Source organism: Cylas formicarius, unplaced genomic scaffold, assembly GCF_029955315.1.
Source record: "Cylas formicarius isolate icCylForm1 unplaced genomic scaffold, icCylForm1.1 PGA_scaffold_6__28_contigs__length_40554024, whole genome shotgun sequence".
Classification (NCBI taxonomy): domain Eukaryota; kingdom Metazoa; phylum Arthropoda; class Insecta; order Coleoptera; family Brentidae; genus Cylas; species Cylas formicarius.
In genome coordinates this window covers 815,058-833,063 of record NW_026844347.1, presented here as the reverse complement: position 1 = coordinate 833,063, position 18,006 = coordinate 815,058, and the positions used below count along the sequence as shown (strand labels likewise).

General features: G+C 42.1%; 1 protein-coding gene across 1 annotated transcript in view; it reads left to right on the top strand.

Moving 5' to 3' along the window:
* Positions 1-18,006, top strand: part of LOC132703623 (uncharacterized) — a 209,267-nt gene that overhangs the window by 134,624 nt on the left and 56,637 nt on the right. The window contains exons 38-56 of the mRNA XM_060672989.1: positions 5-646; positions 702-1,385; positions 1,446-1,769; positions 1,823-2,137; positions 2,205-2,525; positions 2,605-2,928; positions 3,105-3,416; positions 3,475-3,795; positions 3,856-6,078; positions 6,379-7,338; positions 7,400-7,705; positions 11,669-11,977; positions 14,435-14,764; positions 14,820-15,134; positions 15,192-15,830; positions 15,885-16,193; positions 16,246-16,884; positions 16,940-17,254; positions 17,324-17,956. Of these exons, the coding sequence (XP_060528972.1) occupies positions 5-646; positions 702-1,385; positions 1,446-1,769; positions 1,823-2,137; positions 2,205-2,525; positions 2,605-2,928; positions 3,105-3,416; positions 3,475-3,795; positions 3,856-6,078; positions 6,379-7,338; positions 7,400-7,705; positions 11,669-11,977; positions 14,435-14,764; positions 14,820-15,134; positions 15,192-15,830; positions 15,885-16,193; positions 16,246-16,884; positions 16,940-17,254; positions 17,324-17,956 (10,221 nt within the window). The remainder of the gene's footprint in view (positions 1-4; positions 647-701; positions 1,386-1,445; positions 1,770-1,822; positions 2,138-2,204; positions 2,526-2,604; positions 2,929-3,104; positions 3,417-3,474; positions 3,796-3,855; positions 6,079-6,378; positions 7,339-7,399; positions 7,706-11,668; positions 11,978-14,434; positions 14,765-14,819; positions 15,135-15,191; positions 15,831-15,884; positions 16,194-16,245; positions 16,885-16,939; positions 17,255-17,323; positions 17,957-18,006) is intronic.

The window sequence follows — 18,006 nt, the reverse complement described above, 5'->3', positions numbered from 1 at the left end:
TTAGAACGACCTGAACCCACTCGCAACTCTTGCGTTCCGTCTCCGTGCGGTCCCAATTCCGAATGTCGATTAATCGGAGACCAAGTTGCTTGTTCGTGTCTACCGAATTATATTGGCCGTGCTCCTAATTGTAGACCAGAATGTAAACTCAATCAGGAATGTCCCGGTCATCTGGCTTGTATTAATGAGAAATGCAAAGATCCCTGTCCGGGCTCGTGTGGAACTAACGCAGGTTGCGTCGTGAGAAATCATTCCCCAAATTGCCATTGCGATGAAGGTTATACCGGTGATCCTTTCAACGGATGCACGATTATCGCTATCAGACAACCCGTGGAAGAGGAACCGCAACCTTGCAATCCTTCCCCCTGTGGTGCTAACGCAATTTGCAAAGAACGAAACGGTGCCGGTTCTTGTACATGTGTAGCGGAATATTTTGGCGACCCGTATACAGGTTGTCGACCTGAATGCATAACAAATTCTGATTGCCCGAGAAACAAAGCCTGCGTAAATAACAACTGTCGAGACCCTTGCCCTGGAACTTGCGGCGTAAATGCCGAATGTCAGATATCAAACCATATACCGATGTGTTTCTGTTTTGATGGTTACACGGGAAACCCGCAGAGTTCCTGTCATTTGCTGGTTCAAGGTAGGTTCTGAGAGTGAAAGAGTATTTTTTCTGGTTAAACGAAGGAGTCTTGTAGTAATTGAGGAAGAAAACGTGGATCCATGCCAACCTTCACCTTGCGGACCGTACAGTCAGTGTCGAGATGTAAACGGCCACGCCGTGTGCTCTTGTCAATCCAATTATATTGGTTCGCCACCCACTTGTAGACCTGAGTGTATGATAAGTGCCGAATGTCCATTAAATCGGGCCTGTATTAATAATCGATGTCAAGACCCTTGCCCAGGGACCTGCGGTATCAATGCTCGGTGCAACGTTGTAAATCACAACCCGATATGTAGTTGCACGCCCGGTTATACCGGGGAGCCCTTTACAAGATGTCTACCTGAGGAGAGTAAGTCTTCCTCTCACAAGAATTCATTTTTTAATAAATCGCTAATTTCGTTAGAGGAAATACTCCCGCCGACCGATCCATGTATACCATCTCCATGCGGTCCCAATTCCGAGTGTAGGGTGGTCGGTTCCACTCCGGCGTGTTCCTGCGTGCAGAATTATATCGGTCGACCACCAAATTGTAGACCCGAATGTAAAATTAACGAAGAATGCTCAGGCAATTTGGCCTGCCAAAGAGAGAGATGCGTAGATCCCTGTCCGGGATCGTGTGGAATCAACGCGGAATGCACAGTTATCAGTCATCGACCCGCTTGTTCTTGTTATAATGGCTATACCGGAGATCCGTTTTCTGGCTGTATTATTATTCCAAGTGAGGATTATTACCGTCAAATTACTGAAGCGTTTCAAGAGCGTTCCCACTTAATTTTAGTTGCGCCACCACCGGAAGAAAAACGAACGCCCTGCAAGCCATCGCCATGCGGTGCTAACGCTGAATGTAAAGAAAGAAATGGCGCAGGATCTTGCGCGTGCCTTCCCGAATATTTCGGTGATCCATACACCGGCTGTAGACCCGAATGTGTAACAAACTCCGACTGTGCCAAAGACCGATCATGCATTAATAACAAATGTGCCGATCCATGTCCGGGAACATGCGGCATAAACGCGGAATGCGTAGTTACCAACCACGCGCCGTCCTGCACGTGCTTATCGGGATACAGTGGCAATCCATTTACATCTTGCCGCCCGAGTCGTAGTAAGATGTACCAATATTTATGTGTGCCCTATATCTATACCTTCTATTCTTAGTTGTGGAAGAACCTAAAACTGATCCTTGCATGCCTTCGCCATGTGGACCTTATAGCGCATGTAAAAACATAAACGATCGCGCAGTATGTTCTTGTCTACCGACTTACATAGGTGTTCCACCTGCGTGCAGACCCGAATGCGTGGTTAGCTCAGAGTGCACGCAAAACAAAGCATGTATAAACTCGAAATGCGTCGATCCGTGTCCGGGAACTTGCGGAATTAAAAGCAAATGTCAAGTAGTAAATCACAATCCTATATGTAGCTGCATAGAAAACTATGTGGGGGATCCTTTTGTAAGATGCGTTGAACGACCAAGTAAGAACTTCTCGATCCCTTATTTCGCTCTTTCTCGCTTACCCTTGACTGTTTTTCCTACTTGTAGAACCGGTTGAAGAGCCAAGCGGAAACCCTTGCTCTCCATCACCCTGCGGACCAAACTCGCAGTGTAAAGTTATCAATGCGCAAGCGGCGTGCTCTTGTTTGCCTAACTTTATAGGACGATCTCCAAACTGTAGACCGGAATGTACAATTAACGCAGAATGTCCTGGAAATCTAGCATGTCAAAATGAAAAATGTAAAGATCCTTGTCCGGGGTCCTGTGGCTCTTTCACCGAATGCGTAGTAATCAAACACAGGCCCGTTTGTCAATGCTACGAGGGTTATACCGGAGATCCGTTCAATGGGTGCATCGCGATACCGCTCTGTAAGGACTATGCTTCCTATATATGCGCTTTTCTAGTCTCTACCTTCTACCTACTCTCTGTCTATACTTTCAATTTCAGCTCCTGTTACTGAGGAACCTCCAACTCCTTGTAATCCTTCGCCATGTGGCGCTAATGCGGTATGCAAAGAAAGAAACGGGGCAGGATCTTGCGCATGCCTGCCGGAATACTTGGGAGATCCTTACGCAGGATGCAGACCCGAGTGTGTCACGAACTCGGATTGTGACAGAAGTAGAGCATGTGTAAATAATAAATGTATCGATCCTTGTCCCGGCTCTTGTGGACTAAATTCCGAATGTACAGTAGTAAACCACGCACCTTCTTGTATGTGCATACCAGGTTATACTGGGGAACCAACTAGACTGTGCAACCTTATACAAGCCAGTAAGAACATACACGTATATGATTAACCCTCTAACACCCTTTGAGAAAAGAGTTGTAGCACTAATTGTAGTTAACCGTAGATGAAAGTAGACTCCTAAAAATAGTAGAGAAGGCTTTATAGTAATACTAATTCCGAAAAACTGTTCATTTGTTTAATTATTGTTTCCGAAAAAAAGTTGTAGAAGAACCTCAAAATCCTTGCCAGCCTTCGCCTTGTGGGCCCTATAGTGAATGTCGAGAAGTTAACGGCCACGCGGTATGCTCCTGTAGCGTTGGATATATAGGATCACCTCCCACATGTAGACCGGAATGCGTAGTTAGTTCCGATTGTGTACAAGATAAAGCATGTAAATCACAAAAATGTGTGGACCCTTGTCCAGGAACGTGCGGCATCAATGCCGAATGTAGAGTTGTCAATCACAATCCCATATGTAGCTGTTTGCCGGGGTATACGGGAGAACCGTTTTCGCGTTGTTCTAAAGCTGAATGTATGTTCTTTCTCCTATTCTGAACTTTATCTGATCTTAACTGAACTTTGTATTTTAGTACCCACTACTACAGAATCTAGTAATCCTTGTATACCTTCACCTTGTGGACCAAATTCACAATGTAGAGTGATTGGTTCGCAACCTGCATGCTCTTGTCTACAAAACTTTATTGGTCGCCCTCCAAATTGCCGACCAGAATGTTTAAACGACTCTGAATGCCCCAATCATCTGGCTTGCAAAAGTGAAAAATGTAGAGATCCTTGTTCCAACGTTTGCGGACTAAATGCTCAATGTACCGTAGTAAATCATAAAGCGATGTGTTCTTGTTTTCCGGGCTATGTCGGAGAACCTACTCAATCATGTTCTTTGCCTATAATCTGTAAGCGCTTTGCTGGTCACGTTAATAGTGACAACGCTAACGCTTTAATTTTGTTCACAGCTACTGAAAAAACCCCATCGTCTCCTTGCTTCCCGTCGCCATGTGGACCGAACGCTGAGTGTCGCGAAAAGAATGGAGCAGGTGCTTGCTTCTGTCCTCCGGATTATCAGGGCAATCCATACGACAGCGAACGCGGATGTCACAGAGAATGCGAAGCGAATTCGGATTGCAAACCTAATTTAGCTTGCGTCACTTTCAGATGTAAAGATCCTTGTCCCGGTACTTGCGGGGTATTAGCCGAATGTACCGTACATAATCACGTGCCAACCTGCACTTGTCCTTCTGGTTTTACCGGCGACCCATTCTTACTATGTAAAGAAATAGTAGCTCCGCCGAAAGTGGTCAACCCGTGTCAGCCATCGCCATGCGGACCAAATAGTCAATGTAGAAACGTCAATCAGCAAGCAGTGTGCTCGTGTTTGGCTGATTATGTCGGATCTCCTCCAGGTTGTAGACCGGAATGCGTAGTTAACTCCGAGTGTTCTCTAGACAGAGCGTGCATTAACCAAAAATGTAACGATCCATGCCCCAACACCTGCGGCTTAGGAGCACAGTGTACAACCAAAAACCACAATCCTATATGCGCGTGTCCTCCAGGACATACAGGCGATCCATTTACAAGATGTACCCCCCATGAAGTCTTGGAACCTCCGACTACCGAGTCTCCGCGGCCCTCTTGTTATCCTTCCCCTTGCGGTCCCAATTCACAATGCAAAATAATGGGAAGCTCGCCAACATGTTCCTGTTTACCGAATTACATAGGAGCCCCACCCAATTGTCGGCCGGAATGCGTACTTAGCTCCGAATGTGGTAGTTCCCTCGCTTGTATCAATCTCAAATGCAAAGATCCATGTGCCGGTTCGTGTGGTTCGGATGCAGTTTGCAGTGTAATCAATCACATTCCCATTTGTTCTTGCGCGGAGGGATACACAGGAGATCCTTTCACCTACTGCTCTATTGTACCAGCGACCACCGCACCCACCGTCCATGATCCATGCAATCCTTCGCCTTGCGGCGCCAATGCTCAGTGCAATGATGGAATATGCACCTGTTTACCAGAATATCTCGGGAACCCTTACGACTCATGTCGACCTGAATGTATCCTAAGCGATGAATGTTCTCGAGACAAAGCTTGTATTAGAAATAAATGCGTAGATCCGTGCCCGGGAACATGCGGTCAGAATGCGAGATGCGATGTTATCAACCATATACCAACTTGTTCCTGCTCGGATGGTTATACCGGTGATCCGTTCGCTCTATGTCGGATCCAAGACCAACCCAAAGCTGTGGAAAGACTCGACCCCTGTTATCCGCCACCGTGCGGACCAAATAGTCAATGCAAGAACGTTAACGAACAAGCAGTTTGCTCTTGCCTGCAAAATTTCCAAGGTACGCCTCCGAACTGTAGACCAGAATGTGTTGTCAGCATGGAATGCCAGCCAAACAAAGCCTGCATTAATCAGAAATGCATAGATCCGTGCCCGGGCTCTTGCGGAATCGGAGCTCGGTGCGAAGTACGCAACCATAGTCCTATATGTAGCTGTGCTGAACGGCAGACAGGCGATCCCTTCCAAAATTGTTATGATATTCCATTTGAACCTCCACAACGTCAACCGACCAACCCTTGCGAACCTTCACCTTGCGGACCTCATTCGATTTGCCAAGTAGTGGGAGAAAACCCTTCGTGCGCCTGCTTAGAAGGGTATATCGGTCATTCCCCGAACTGTCGTCCTGAATGCGTTATCAATCCCGACTGTCCCACAACTCAGGCATGCATCAATAACAAGTGTCGAGATCCATGTCCTGGCAGCTGCGGCGCGAACGCCGAGTGTCACGTCATATCACACGCTGTGTCGTGTTCTTGTTCTTCCGGTTTTACGGGAAACCCATTCGTACAATGCAGCTTGCAACCGGCGGAACCGATTAATCCATGCGAACCGTCCCCGTGTGGAGCGAATGCGATCTGCAAGCAAAGAAACGGTGCAGGCTCTTGCGTTTGTATCGAAGATTACCAAGGGAATCCATACGAGGGCTGCCGACCAGAATGCGTGCTAAGCTCAGACTGTCCGACGAACAAGGCTTGTATACGAAACAAATGTGCCGATCCTTGTCCGGGAACTTGTGGCCAGAACGCCGAATGTTCTGTTATCAATCACATACCGACCTGTTCATGTGTGTCCGGATTCACAGGAGATGCTTTCCACTATTGTTCTCCTGCGATAGGTGAGTTAATTTCATATGATATATACTCTAATCAAAACTTTCGAAATTGACTGAATGCTACCGACATCGAGATGTCCGTAAATGAAGTGAGAATAATAAATAATTATACGTGGTAAACCAAATTCTCAAGAGTTAAGTATTATCAGTTTTAAAAAATTAGAAACTAAGCAATCTTATCGTTTTCTACTTATTTCGATGAGCCTAGTTAGTATCTGAAATCCAGAAAAATTGCTCAAACATCGTGTAAATACTTATGAATACGACTGACATCCGCTAAATGTGTTGTTGAAATTTTTATAGCTCCCACAGAACCAACAGTATTAGAAAACCCATGCAATCCATCACCATGCGGCCCTAATAGCCAGTGTCGCAACATTAACAGCCAAGCTGTATGCTCCTGCCTTGCGGAGTATACCGGATCTCCTCCGAATTGCAAACCGGAATGTGTCGTCAGTTCAGAGTGTCCTCAAAATCGAGCGTGCCATAAATTCAAATGTGCCAATCCCTGCGTCGGAACGTGCGGCGTCGGGGCGAAATGTGAAGTTATCAATCACAATCCAATCTGCAGTTGTTCACCAGGCTTAACAGGCGACCCGTTCACCAGATGTTACGAAATTCCACGTCGGCCGCCGACGCCACCCGAACGAACCAATCTCTGCATTCCATCCCCATGCGGGCCAAATTCCGAATGTAGGGAAATAAACGGATCGCCGTCCTGCAGCTGTAAATCAAATTATATCGGAACGCCCCCGAACTGCAGACCTGAGTGTGTGGTTAATACAGATTGTCCGTCAGACTTGGCGTGTATAGCGGAAAAATGCAAAAACCCTTGTGAAGGTTCCTGTGGGTTTAATACTGAGTGCAGAGTACAGAACCATATACCAATCTGCAGTTGTCTACCTGGTTATGAAGGCAACACATTTGTGGAATGTATCAAAGAGCAGCCAAAATTAGTGGAAAGGCCAAAGGATCCATGTAATCCTTCACCTTGCGGACCTAATGCCCAGTGTAATAACGGAATATGCTCCTGCATATCTCTCTATTTGGGTGATCCTTATAGAGGTTGTAAGCCGGAGTGTACAATGAATACCGACTGTTCCCCGAAAATGGCATGTAGCAATTTGAGGTGTATAGATCCGTGCCCGGGAACATGTGGTCGGGAAGCCGTATGTGATGTCGTTAATCATATTCCAACTTGCAGCTGCCTAAATGGTTACGAGGGCGATCCATTTACGCAATGTAGACCCATCAAAAGAATTGGTAAGCCTTTTCAGCCTTTCTATTTTAACTTCATTCCATCATAGTTCTTTTTTTTTCTCAGAACAACAAAACCCATGCCAGCCGTCACCTTGCGGGCCGAACAGCGTATGCAAAATCAACAACGGCGTCGCTGTCTGTTCTTGCCAGCAGGGTATGATCGGAGGTCCGCCTCAGTGTCGCCCCGAATGTGTCGTCAGCGCCGAGTGTCAACTAACTCAGGCATGCCTCAATAACAAATGTAGCGATCCATGCCCGGGCACTTGCGGCGTTAGCGCGAATTGCCAGGTCGTCAATCACAATCCCATTTGCAGCTGCATAGAAGGAAACACCGGAGACCCCTTCACTAGGTGTTATCCTGCACCAAAAGGTTAATAAGTATTTCCTTATTTTATTGGCTAACTTATATTTTCCGGCAAATATAATAATCGAGTTCCGGATACTGCAACCTAATATTTTGTAAAACCAACCCCTTCACACTCTCATTGTGTATTATCAGTTTTGAATGCTTGATCTTCAGCGTAATATTACATTCAAAAACCTTAATTGCAGAGACAGCTAGGCCATTTTGCCAATATATTTTGTAAAACGAACCGCTTCACACTTTCATTGTGTATTATGAGTTTTGAATTCCTGATCTTCAGCGTCATATTACATTCAAATACCTTACTTAGACAGGCAGCTAGGCCATTTTTCCAACATATTTTGTAAAACGAAAGCTTCACACTGTCATTGTGTACTATGAGTATTAAATGCCTGATCTTCAGCGTAATATTACATCCAAAAACCTTACTTGGACAGACAGCTAGGCCATTTTGCCAACATATTGTGCAAAACGAACCGCTTCACACTTTCATTGTGTATTATGAGTTTTGAATTCCTGATCTTCAGCGTCATATTACATTCAAATACCTTACTTAGACAGACAGCTAGGCCATTTTGCCAACATATTTTGTAAAACGAAAGCTTCACACTGTCATTGTGTACTATGAGTATTAAATGCCTGATCTTCAGCGTAATATTATATTCAAAAACCTTATTTGGACAGACAGCTAGGCCATTTTGCCAACATATTTTGCAAAACGAACCGCTTCACACTTTCATTGTGTATTATGAGTATTAAATGCCTGATCTTCAGCGTAATATTACATTCAGAAACCTTACTTGGACAGACAGCTAGGCCATTTTGCCAATATATTTTGTAAAACGAACCGCTTCACACTTTCATTGTGTATTATGAGTTTTGAATTCCTGATCTTCAGCGTCATATTACATTCAAATACCTTACTTAGACAGACAGCTAGGCCATTTTTCCAACATATTTTGTAAAACGAAAGCTTCACACTGTCATTGTGTACTATGAGTATTAAATGCCTGATCTTCAGCGTAATATTACATCCAAAAACCTTACTTGGACAGACAGCTAGGCCATTTTGCCAACATATTGTGCAAAACGAACCGCTTCACACTTTCATTGTGTATTATGAGTTTTGAATTCCTGATCTTCAGCGTCATATTACATTCAAATACCTTACTTAGACAGACAGCTAGGCCATTTTGCCAACATATTTTGTAAAACGAAAGCTTCACACTGTCATTGTGTACTATGAGTATTAAATGCCTGATCTTCAGCGTAATATTACATTCAGAAACCTTACTTGGACAGACAGCTAGGCCATTTTGCCAATATATTTTGTAAAACGAACCGCTTCACACTTTCATTGTGTATTATGAGTTTTGAATTCCTGATCTTCAGCGTCATATTACATTCAAATACCTTACTTAGACAGACAGCTAGGCCATTTTGCCAACATATTATGTAAAACGAAAGCTTCACACTGTCATTGTGTACTATGAGTATTAAATGCCTGATCTTCAGCGTAATATTACATCCAAAAACCTTACTTGGACAGACAGCTAGGCCATTTTGCCAACATATTGTGCAAAACGAACCGCTTCACACTTTCATTGTGTATTATGAGTATTAAATGCCTGATCTTCAGCGTAATATTACATTCAGAAACCTTACTTGGACAGACAGCTAGGCCATTTTGCCAATATATTTTGTAAAACGAACCGCTTCACACTTTCATTGTGTATTATGAGTATTAAATGCCTGATCTTCAGCGTAATATTACATTCAGAAACCTTACTTGGACAGACAGCTAGGCCATTTTGCCAATATATTTTGTAAAACGAAAGCTTCACACTTTCATTGTGTATTATGAGTATTAAATGCCTGATCTTCAGCGTAATATTATATTCAAAAACCTTACTTGGACAGACAGCTAGGCCATTTTGCCAATATATTTTGTAAAACGAACCGCTTTACACTTTCATTGTGTATTATGAGTATTAAATGCCTGATCTTCATCGTAATATTATATTCAAAAACCTTACTTGGACAGACAGCTAGGCCATTTTGCCAACATATTTTGCAAAACGAACCGCTTCACACTTTCATTGTGTATTATGAGTATTAAATGCCTGATCTTCAGCGTAATATTACATTCAGAAACCTTACTTGGACAGACAGCTAGGCCATTTTGCCAATATATTTTGTAAAACGAACCGCTTCACACTTTCATTGTGTATTATGAGTTTTGAATTCCTGATCTTCAGCGTCATATTACATTCAAATACCTTACTTAGACAGACAGCTAGGCCATTTTGCCAACATATTTTGTAAAACGAAAGCTTCACACTTTCATTGTGTATTATGAGTTTTGAATTCCTGATCTTCAGCGTCATATTACATTCAAATACCTTACTTAGACAGACAGCTAGGCCATTTTGCCAACATATTTTGTAAAACGAAAGCTTCACACTTTCATTGTGTATTATGAGTATTAAATGACTGATCTTCAGCGTAATATTATAGTCAAAAACCTTACTTGGACAGACAGCTAGGCCATTTTGCCAATATATTTTGTAAAACGAACCGCTTCACACTTTCATTGTGTATTATGAGTTTTGAATTCCTGATCTTCAGCGTCATATTACATTCAAATACCTTATTTAGACAGACAGCTAGGCCATTTTGCCAACATATTTTGTAAAACGAAAGCTTCACACTTTCATTGTGTATTATGAGTATTAAATGACTGATCTTCAGCGTAATATTATAGTCAAAAACCTTACTTGGACAGACAGCTAGGCCATTTTGCCAATATATTTTGTAAAACGAACCGCTTCACACTTTCATTGTGTATTATGAGTTTTGAATTCCTGATCTTCAGCGTCATATTACATTCAAATACCTTACTTAGACAGACAGCTAGGCCATTTTGCCAACATATTTTGTAAAACGAAAGCTTCACACTTTCATTGTGTATTATGAGTATTAAATGACTGATCTTCAGCGTAATATTATAGTCAAAAACCTTACTTGGACAGACAGCTAGGCCATTTTGCCAATATATTTTGTAAAACGAACCGCTTCACACTTTCATTGTGTATTATGAGTTTTGAATTCCTGATCTTCAGCGTCATATTACATTCAAATACCTTACTTAGACAGACAGCTAGGCCATTTTGCCAACATATTTTGTAAAACGAAAGCTTCACACTTTCATTGTGTATTATGAGTATTAAATGACTGATCTTCAGCGTAATATTATAGTCAAAAACCTTACTTGGACAGACAGCTAGGCCATTTTGCCAATATATTTTGTAAAACGAACCGCTTCACACTTTCATTGTGTATTATGAGTTTTGAATTCCTGATCTTCAGCGTCATATTACATTCAAATACCTTACTTAGACAGACAGCTAGGCCATTTTGCCAACATATTTTGTAAAACGAAAGCTTCACACTTTCATTGTGTATTATGAGTATTAAATGACTGATCTTCAGCGTAATATTATAGTCAAAAACCTTACTTGGACAGACAGCTAGGCCATTTTGCCAATATATTTTGTAAAACGAACCGCTTCACACTTTCATTGTGTATTATGAGTTTTGAATTCCTGATCTTCAGCGTCATATTACATTCAAATACCTTACTTAGACAGACAGCTAGGCCATTTTGCCAACATATTTTGTAAAACGAAAGCTTCACACTTTCATTGTGTATTATGAGTATTAAATGACTGATCTTCAGCGTAATATTATAGTCAAAAACCTTACTTGGACAGACAGCTAGGCCATTTTGCCAATATATTTTGTAAAACGAACCGCTTCACACTTTCATTGTGTATTATGAGTTTTGAATGCCTGATCTGCATATTACATTCAAAAACCTTAGTTGGATAGCCAACAATGCGAGACCACCACCATAAAATTCTAGTGCGGTTCTATTGTACCAACAGTAAACATTTTCTTTGATTACAGAAGTGGTACCTGTGGATCCTTGCCGACCAAGCCCCTGCGGTCCGAACTCGGTATGTCAAGTGCGTGGTGAAACGCCTGCGTGTTCGTGCGTCGAGAGTTACGTCGGAACTCCGCCGAACTGTAGGCCCGAGTGTACGATCAATAACGAGTGTCCGAATGCGCACGCGTGTATTAATCAAAAGTGTCGCGATCCGTGTCCGGGTAGTTGCGGCGCGAACGCCCTGTGTAACGTCGTTAATCACAGTCCGGTGTGCAGCTGCAGTCCCGGTTTCACAGGCGATCCGTTCCGAGGATGTCTTCAAACGCCCCGTAAGTTGCATGATTTTTTTTTCGTATCGAATTTGATGAGAAGCAATATCGGCCCAAAATTCTCTTTGACGTTAGTGACATTTGCATATTTAATTGTAATTTTTCCACAAAAATAAGCACACAAAATCCGCCATTTCAGATGCTAAACATATTTGGGATATTCATTTGCTAATATGATCTCTCCAAATTGATCAATAATTTTAGAGTGCAAATTATGAAAAATATTACGTTTTTCGCCGAATGCCTAACATACATGAAAAAGGTAATGCTATTTTTACAGCGCCGATCCCGAACCTATTTGACATATAATCCGAATATGATGGATTTTTATCAGGGCGCAAGCACGTCACAAAGAAACATCAACTAATTCAAGATAATTCGAGATATTTGAAAATTTAAGTTCAAATTTTTTCAAATAAGGGTCCTCTTAGAAAAATAATTTTTCCCACTCCGTTCTGCATCAGGATCAATTTTACATTTCCTAGGGACTGTCAAAATCAAAAGTCAAAATTTTCGTTCAAAATTACTGTTTAAAATATTATGTCCGATATTGTTTTTCGTTGAATGCATGCTGCATGTTCAAAGTTTAGTAGTACTTTCTAGATAGTTCTGTGTTCCGTTTGTTGTGACCTATCTATAATTGAATTTTTCAAATTACAATTTTCTAAATAATGTACAAAATTCATTATACTAAACTTAGTAGTGTAAAATCTCAAAAGATTGAATTTCTATGAATACATAAATATTCCATAAATCTAAAATTCTATTGAAAACAAAAATTTGCTGCAATTTATCTCAATTTTCAATAGAGCAAATTTTTGCGAAATTTTCTCAATACTCCAAATCGAAAGCGGAACCAAAAAATAACCCATACAGAAAGCTGAACGGAAAACGCTCTACCCGAGTGGTCGTCTTAATTATTATCCGAGTTCCAAAATTCAAAAAAACTAGTTAAATAACTTCAAGTCCGCTACAACCTGAGAGGCAATAACATTTTTTTCAATCATTCTTTGATCAACAATAGCGATTCTTTTATGACACCATATTTTTTAAAATTTTTTTCGAAATCTACTTCATTTTTTTTACATTTTCATATAAAAATACTGGCTTATGCTTTGAGCTTTCTAAACAGCCATGAGAAAGTTAAAAGCGATTTGGTGCCAGTTTAACTTATCGCAACAATCAAAACGAAATACAATGTGTTTACAAGAATAAAAACAGAAGTAGGTTCCTAAAGTTGCTTTAAAAAATTTGAGGTCATTAAAAAAACTTAAATATTGTTGTGTAGGAATAATAATATAATAATAATAATCAACTTTATTTCACATTGTGTCATAAATACATTACCTAAAAATAATATACCAAACACAAAGGAAATCGCCGTCAAAAAAGGAAAAAGCACTAGATATTCTTACAAATTTCAATTGCATCGTATTAATTAAACAATTATTTAAATATTACAGAAAAAATCTTCTATGGAATAAGGTTCTAACTCTATCAATAACTTTTTTATTGTGTATTTAAAGATTTTTAGATTTGCAATTGTTTTTACCTCATTTGGTAATTTATTCTACAATCTCAGGCACATGTATTAAGGACTCCTTTCAGTTAAGGTTAAACGGTGAATAGGGTAATTTACATTTAGGGTTCTGGTATTATATCTATGAAATATCTGTAGTTCGAAGTCCTTTCGATTTTTAAAAGGAATATCAATGCTTCATAAATATATCAAGCATATACAGTAAAAATATCTTCAGCCTTGAACACCCCTCTACAGCCCTCTCCAAATTGCATTTTTTGACAGTGCGAAGAGTCCTCTTTTGAACCACGAAAATTTTCTTTTATATGACCACTACCTCCAAAAACAATTGTTCTTGCCTTCCAGGTTATAGTCGCTTTGAAACCAAATTTGGAAAATTTGAAATCTGATAACTATTAAGAATGTGTTTCTCGTGAAGCATTCTTTATTTATCATATGATAGCATGCTTTCGCTGTACATTAACGCTTTCTGCGCTTCGGGGATGAAACAAGGTAAGGATAATCCCCCAACGGTAACAGCGAGCGCTTCAGCAGGAACGCGTTGCGGAATTTTGCTATGCGTCCCCCGCCTTTAATTATATCGTCCCAAAATGCTATTGCCAACTACAACAACGCCTAGCGCCGAAAAATACCAAACAAATAACACAGCTTAATAAAAAAAAGGAGCGGTTCACGAGCGTGAGCGAAAACTTCCCCCTTCCCGCCGCCACACCCAATGCCGAAACAACAATACGAAATCGCTTAACAATTAAAACGACCGAAAACGCTTGCCTATCGCAAAAATTCGTCTAATAAAAAGCAAAACATAATCCGTATGGCGAACGCAATCGAAATAATATCGCTTTCCTAAACGGTTCTAATGCCAGAGCGTTATACTGACCCCCCTAAAAATTCCATGACCAAATGTTAAATTATAGAGCAACTGCCGATACAAGAAAGTTTTGATCCCTGTCGACCGTCCCCTTGCGGAACGAACGCCGTTTGTCATGCGAGAAATGGCGCCGGTTCGTGCCAATGTTTACCTGAATACGTCGGCAATCCGTACGAAGCTTGCAGACCAGAATGTATATACAACTCGGATTGCGCATCGAATAAAGCGTGTATTACGAATAAATGCGCGGATCCGTGTCCCGGTACTTGTGCGACAGACACGTCGTGTCAAGTCATAAATCACTTCCCCTCTTGCACTTGCTTGCCGGGATATATAGGCAACGCGTTTACCAACTGCATTCCGTACCAAGAAGAACGTAAGCACGAGCGTAAATTTCAGTTATTCATTTGTGACACTTATTTCTATAATAGCTCATATAATCGAACCCCGAGATCCGTGCTCGCCGTCGCCTTGCGGACTTAATAGTCAATGTCGAGTCATTAATGACCACGCCGTATGTTCTTGCGTACCCAACTACGTAGGCAACCCTCCAAACTGCCGACCGGAATGCGCAGTAAGTTCAGAATGTCCGCTAAGTAAAGCGTGCGTCAACATGAAATGCAGAGACCCTTGTCCGGGCGCGTGCGGCACAAATTCGCAATGCCACGTCATCAATCACAGCCCGATATGCAACTGCCGCGTCGATTTTACGGGAGACCCGTTGAGCAGATGCGTTCCAATAACACGTAAGATGAAACGTCACGGTTCGAATGCTTACGCTTTTAAAATCGCGTCAATTTTAGCTCCCCCTATATTCCAAGAAGTTGCGCTTTTTGATCCTTGCATGCCCTCACCCTGCGGGCCAAATTCGCAATGTCGCGGTATCGGTACCACGCCCTCCTGTTCCTGTGTGTCGGAATATGTCGGAATTCCGCCCAATTGCAGACCGGAATGCACCGTAAATTCGGACTGTTCAAGCAATATGGCTTGTATGAATCAAAAATGTCGAGATCCGTGTCCAGGATCATGCGGTTTAAACGCCGATTGCGCTGTTTTATATCATAACGCTATTTGTAGCTGTCCATCGGGTATGGTGGGAGATCCGTTCCTTAATTGCTATCCGAAACCCACGGAAATAATACCCGTAATAGAAGAAGATCCTTGTAATCCTTCGCCATGTGGTGCAAACGCCGCTTGCGCGGACGGAATATGCACCTGCAAACCCGAATATCAAGGCAATCCGCACACAGGCTGTAGGCCTGAATGCGTTGTTAGTGATGACTGTGCTAAAAATAAAGCTTGTGTGAGAATGAAGTGCAGGGATCCTTGTCCAGGGACCTGCGGCACGGGTGCTATATGTGTGGTCGAAAATCATATCCCCATCTGCAGTTGTCCCACTGGCTACGTTGGCAATGCGTTTGTTCGCTGTAGATTTCCCGACTGTAAGATCGATTTGCCCAATTTTAAAGACAACCACAATAAAATATGCGTTTTAGCACTGTCTCGACCGAATTCCTGCCAACCAAGTCCCTGCGGACCCAATAGTCAATGTAGAGAATTCAATGGCCAAGCAGTATGTTCTTGCGTTTCTGGATTCAAGGGAAATCCCCCGTCATGTAGGCCAGAGTGTGTCACCAACCCCGAGTGTCTTTTAACGCACGCTTGTATCAATCAAAAATGCATCGATCCTTGCCCGGGAACGTGTGGGCTTAATGCGAAATGCCAAGTTGTGAACCATAACCCCATCTGTAGCTGCCCTGCACAATTCTTTGGTGATCCGTTTACCAAATGTATACCAAAACCCCGTAAGTATAAAATTACCACCCTTTAACTTCATCTAGCTAATCATCGTTTCAGAAGAAGAACCAGTGGTTCAAACAAATCCGTGTGAGCCTTCGCCGTGTGGTCCCAATTCCCAGTGCATATTAAAAAATAGAATTCCTTCCTGCTCGTGCTTACAAGAATTCATCGGATCACCCCCTAATTGTAGGCCTCAATGCATTACCAATAGTGAATGTGCTTATAACTTGGCATGTATCAATCGCAAATGTCAAGATCCTTGTGTTGACGTGTGCGGACCAAACGCTGAATGTAGGGTAGTCAGTCATACTCCAAATTGTGTATGTCTAGCCGGTTTCGAGGGTGATGCATTTAGCGGCTGCAGTGCTATTTCACAAATAGTTGTGGGAATCGTTAGCCCCTGCAGTCCGTCTCCCTGTGGTGCCAATGCCATTTGTAAAGAACAAAGTGGTGCAGGTTCTTGTGCCTGTTTGCCGGAATACCTTGGAAATCCCTACGAAGGCTGTCGACCAGAGTGTACCGTAAATTCCGATTGTCCATTCAATAAAGCATGCCAGAACAATAAATGTATCCATCCTTGTGCAGGAGTTTGTGGTCCGAACACCGAATGTTACGTCTTGAATCACGCACCTTCTTGCACTTGTATTGCAGGCTACACTGGAGATCCTTTCAGATTTTGCCATGAATTACCTAAACGTACGTTGTTCCAAAACCTACCCGATTCTAATAAATAATTAATCTATACTTGCAGCTGTTGTTGAAGACATATCAAACCCATGCCAGTCGAATCCTTGCGGCCCTAACAGTGATTGTCGCGTAAACAATAAACAACCCGTATGCTCCTGTTTGCCTGATTTCGTTGGAAGTCCTCCGGCTTGTCGACCAGAATGTTTATTAAGCTCCGAATGCCCAAAAGATAAATCGTGCATTAATAACAAGTGTAAAGACCCTTGCCAAGGAACGTGCGGTTTAAATTCGGAATGCAAAGTTATAAATCACAGTCCGATATGCAGCTGTAAAGTTGCATATACCGGTGATCCATTTACACGCTGTTACCGAATGCCACGTAAGCATCATTTGTCGGGAGATACTTTATTGGTAGGTTAACAAAACAACTTGAAATTTCAAATTGTAGTGGTCATTCCTACACCATTGGAAATTACCCCTAGCGATCCGTGCCTACCGTCCCCATGCGGATTGAATTCTGAATGTCGCGATACCGGTGGCCATCCGGCATGTTCATGTTTGCCAGGATTTGTTGGGTCTCCTCCCAACTGTAGACCAGAATGCCTTATTAGTTCCGAGTGTCCAAGCGATTTAGCTTGTATCAATCAAAAATGCAAAGATCCTTGTTTGGGATCCTGCGGAACTAACGCTGTGTGTCACATTATCAATCATATTCCAATTTGTAATTGTTTAGAAGGTTACACAGGCAACCCTTTCAATTTCTGCGAAATAAAACATCTAGAAATCGAAACGACGGATCCTTGTATGCCCACACCATGCGGTGCCAACGCACTTTGTAGGAACGGAATTTGTACTTGCCAACCCGAATATCAAGGAGATCCTTATGTGGATTGCAGACCGGAATGTGTTCTTAATGACGATTGTACAAGCAATAAAGCCTGTTCGAAACATAAGTGCATAGATCCATGTATAAACACTTGCGGCGTAAATGCTATATGTACAGTGGCGAATCATATCCCAATGTGCACGTGCATTCAAGGTTACCAAGGCAACGCCTTTGTCAGGTGTAACATAATCAAAGGTGAAATTTGGTCCGCGTATCTGGATGACTAACGTATTCATGTCTTTCTA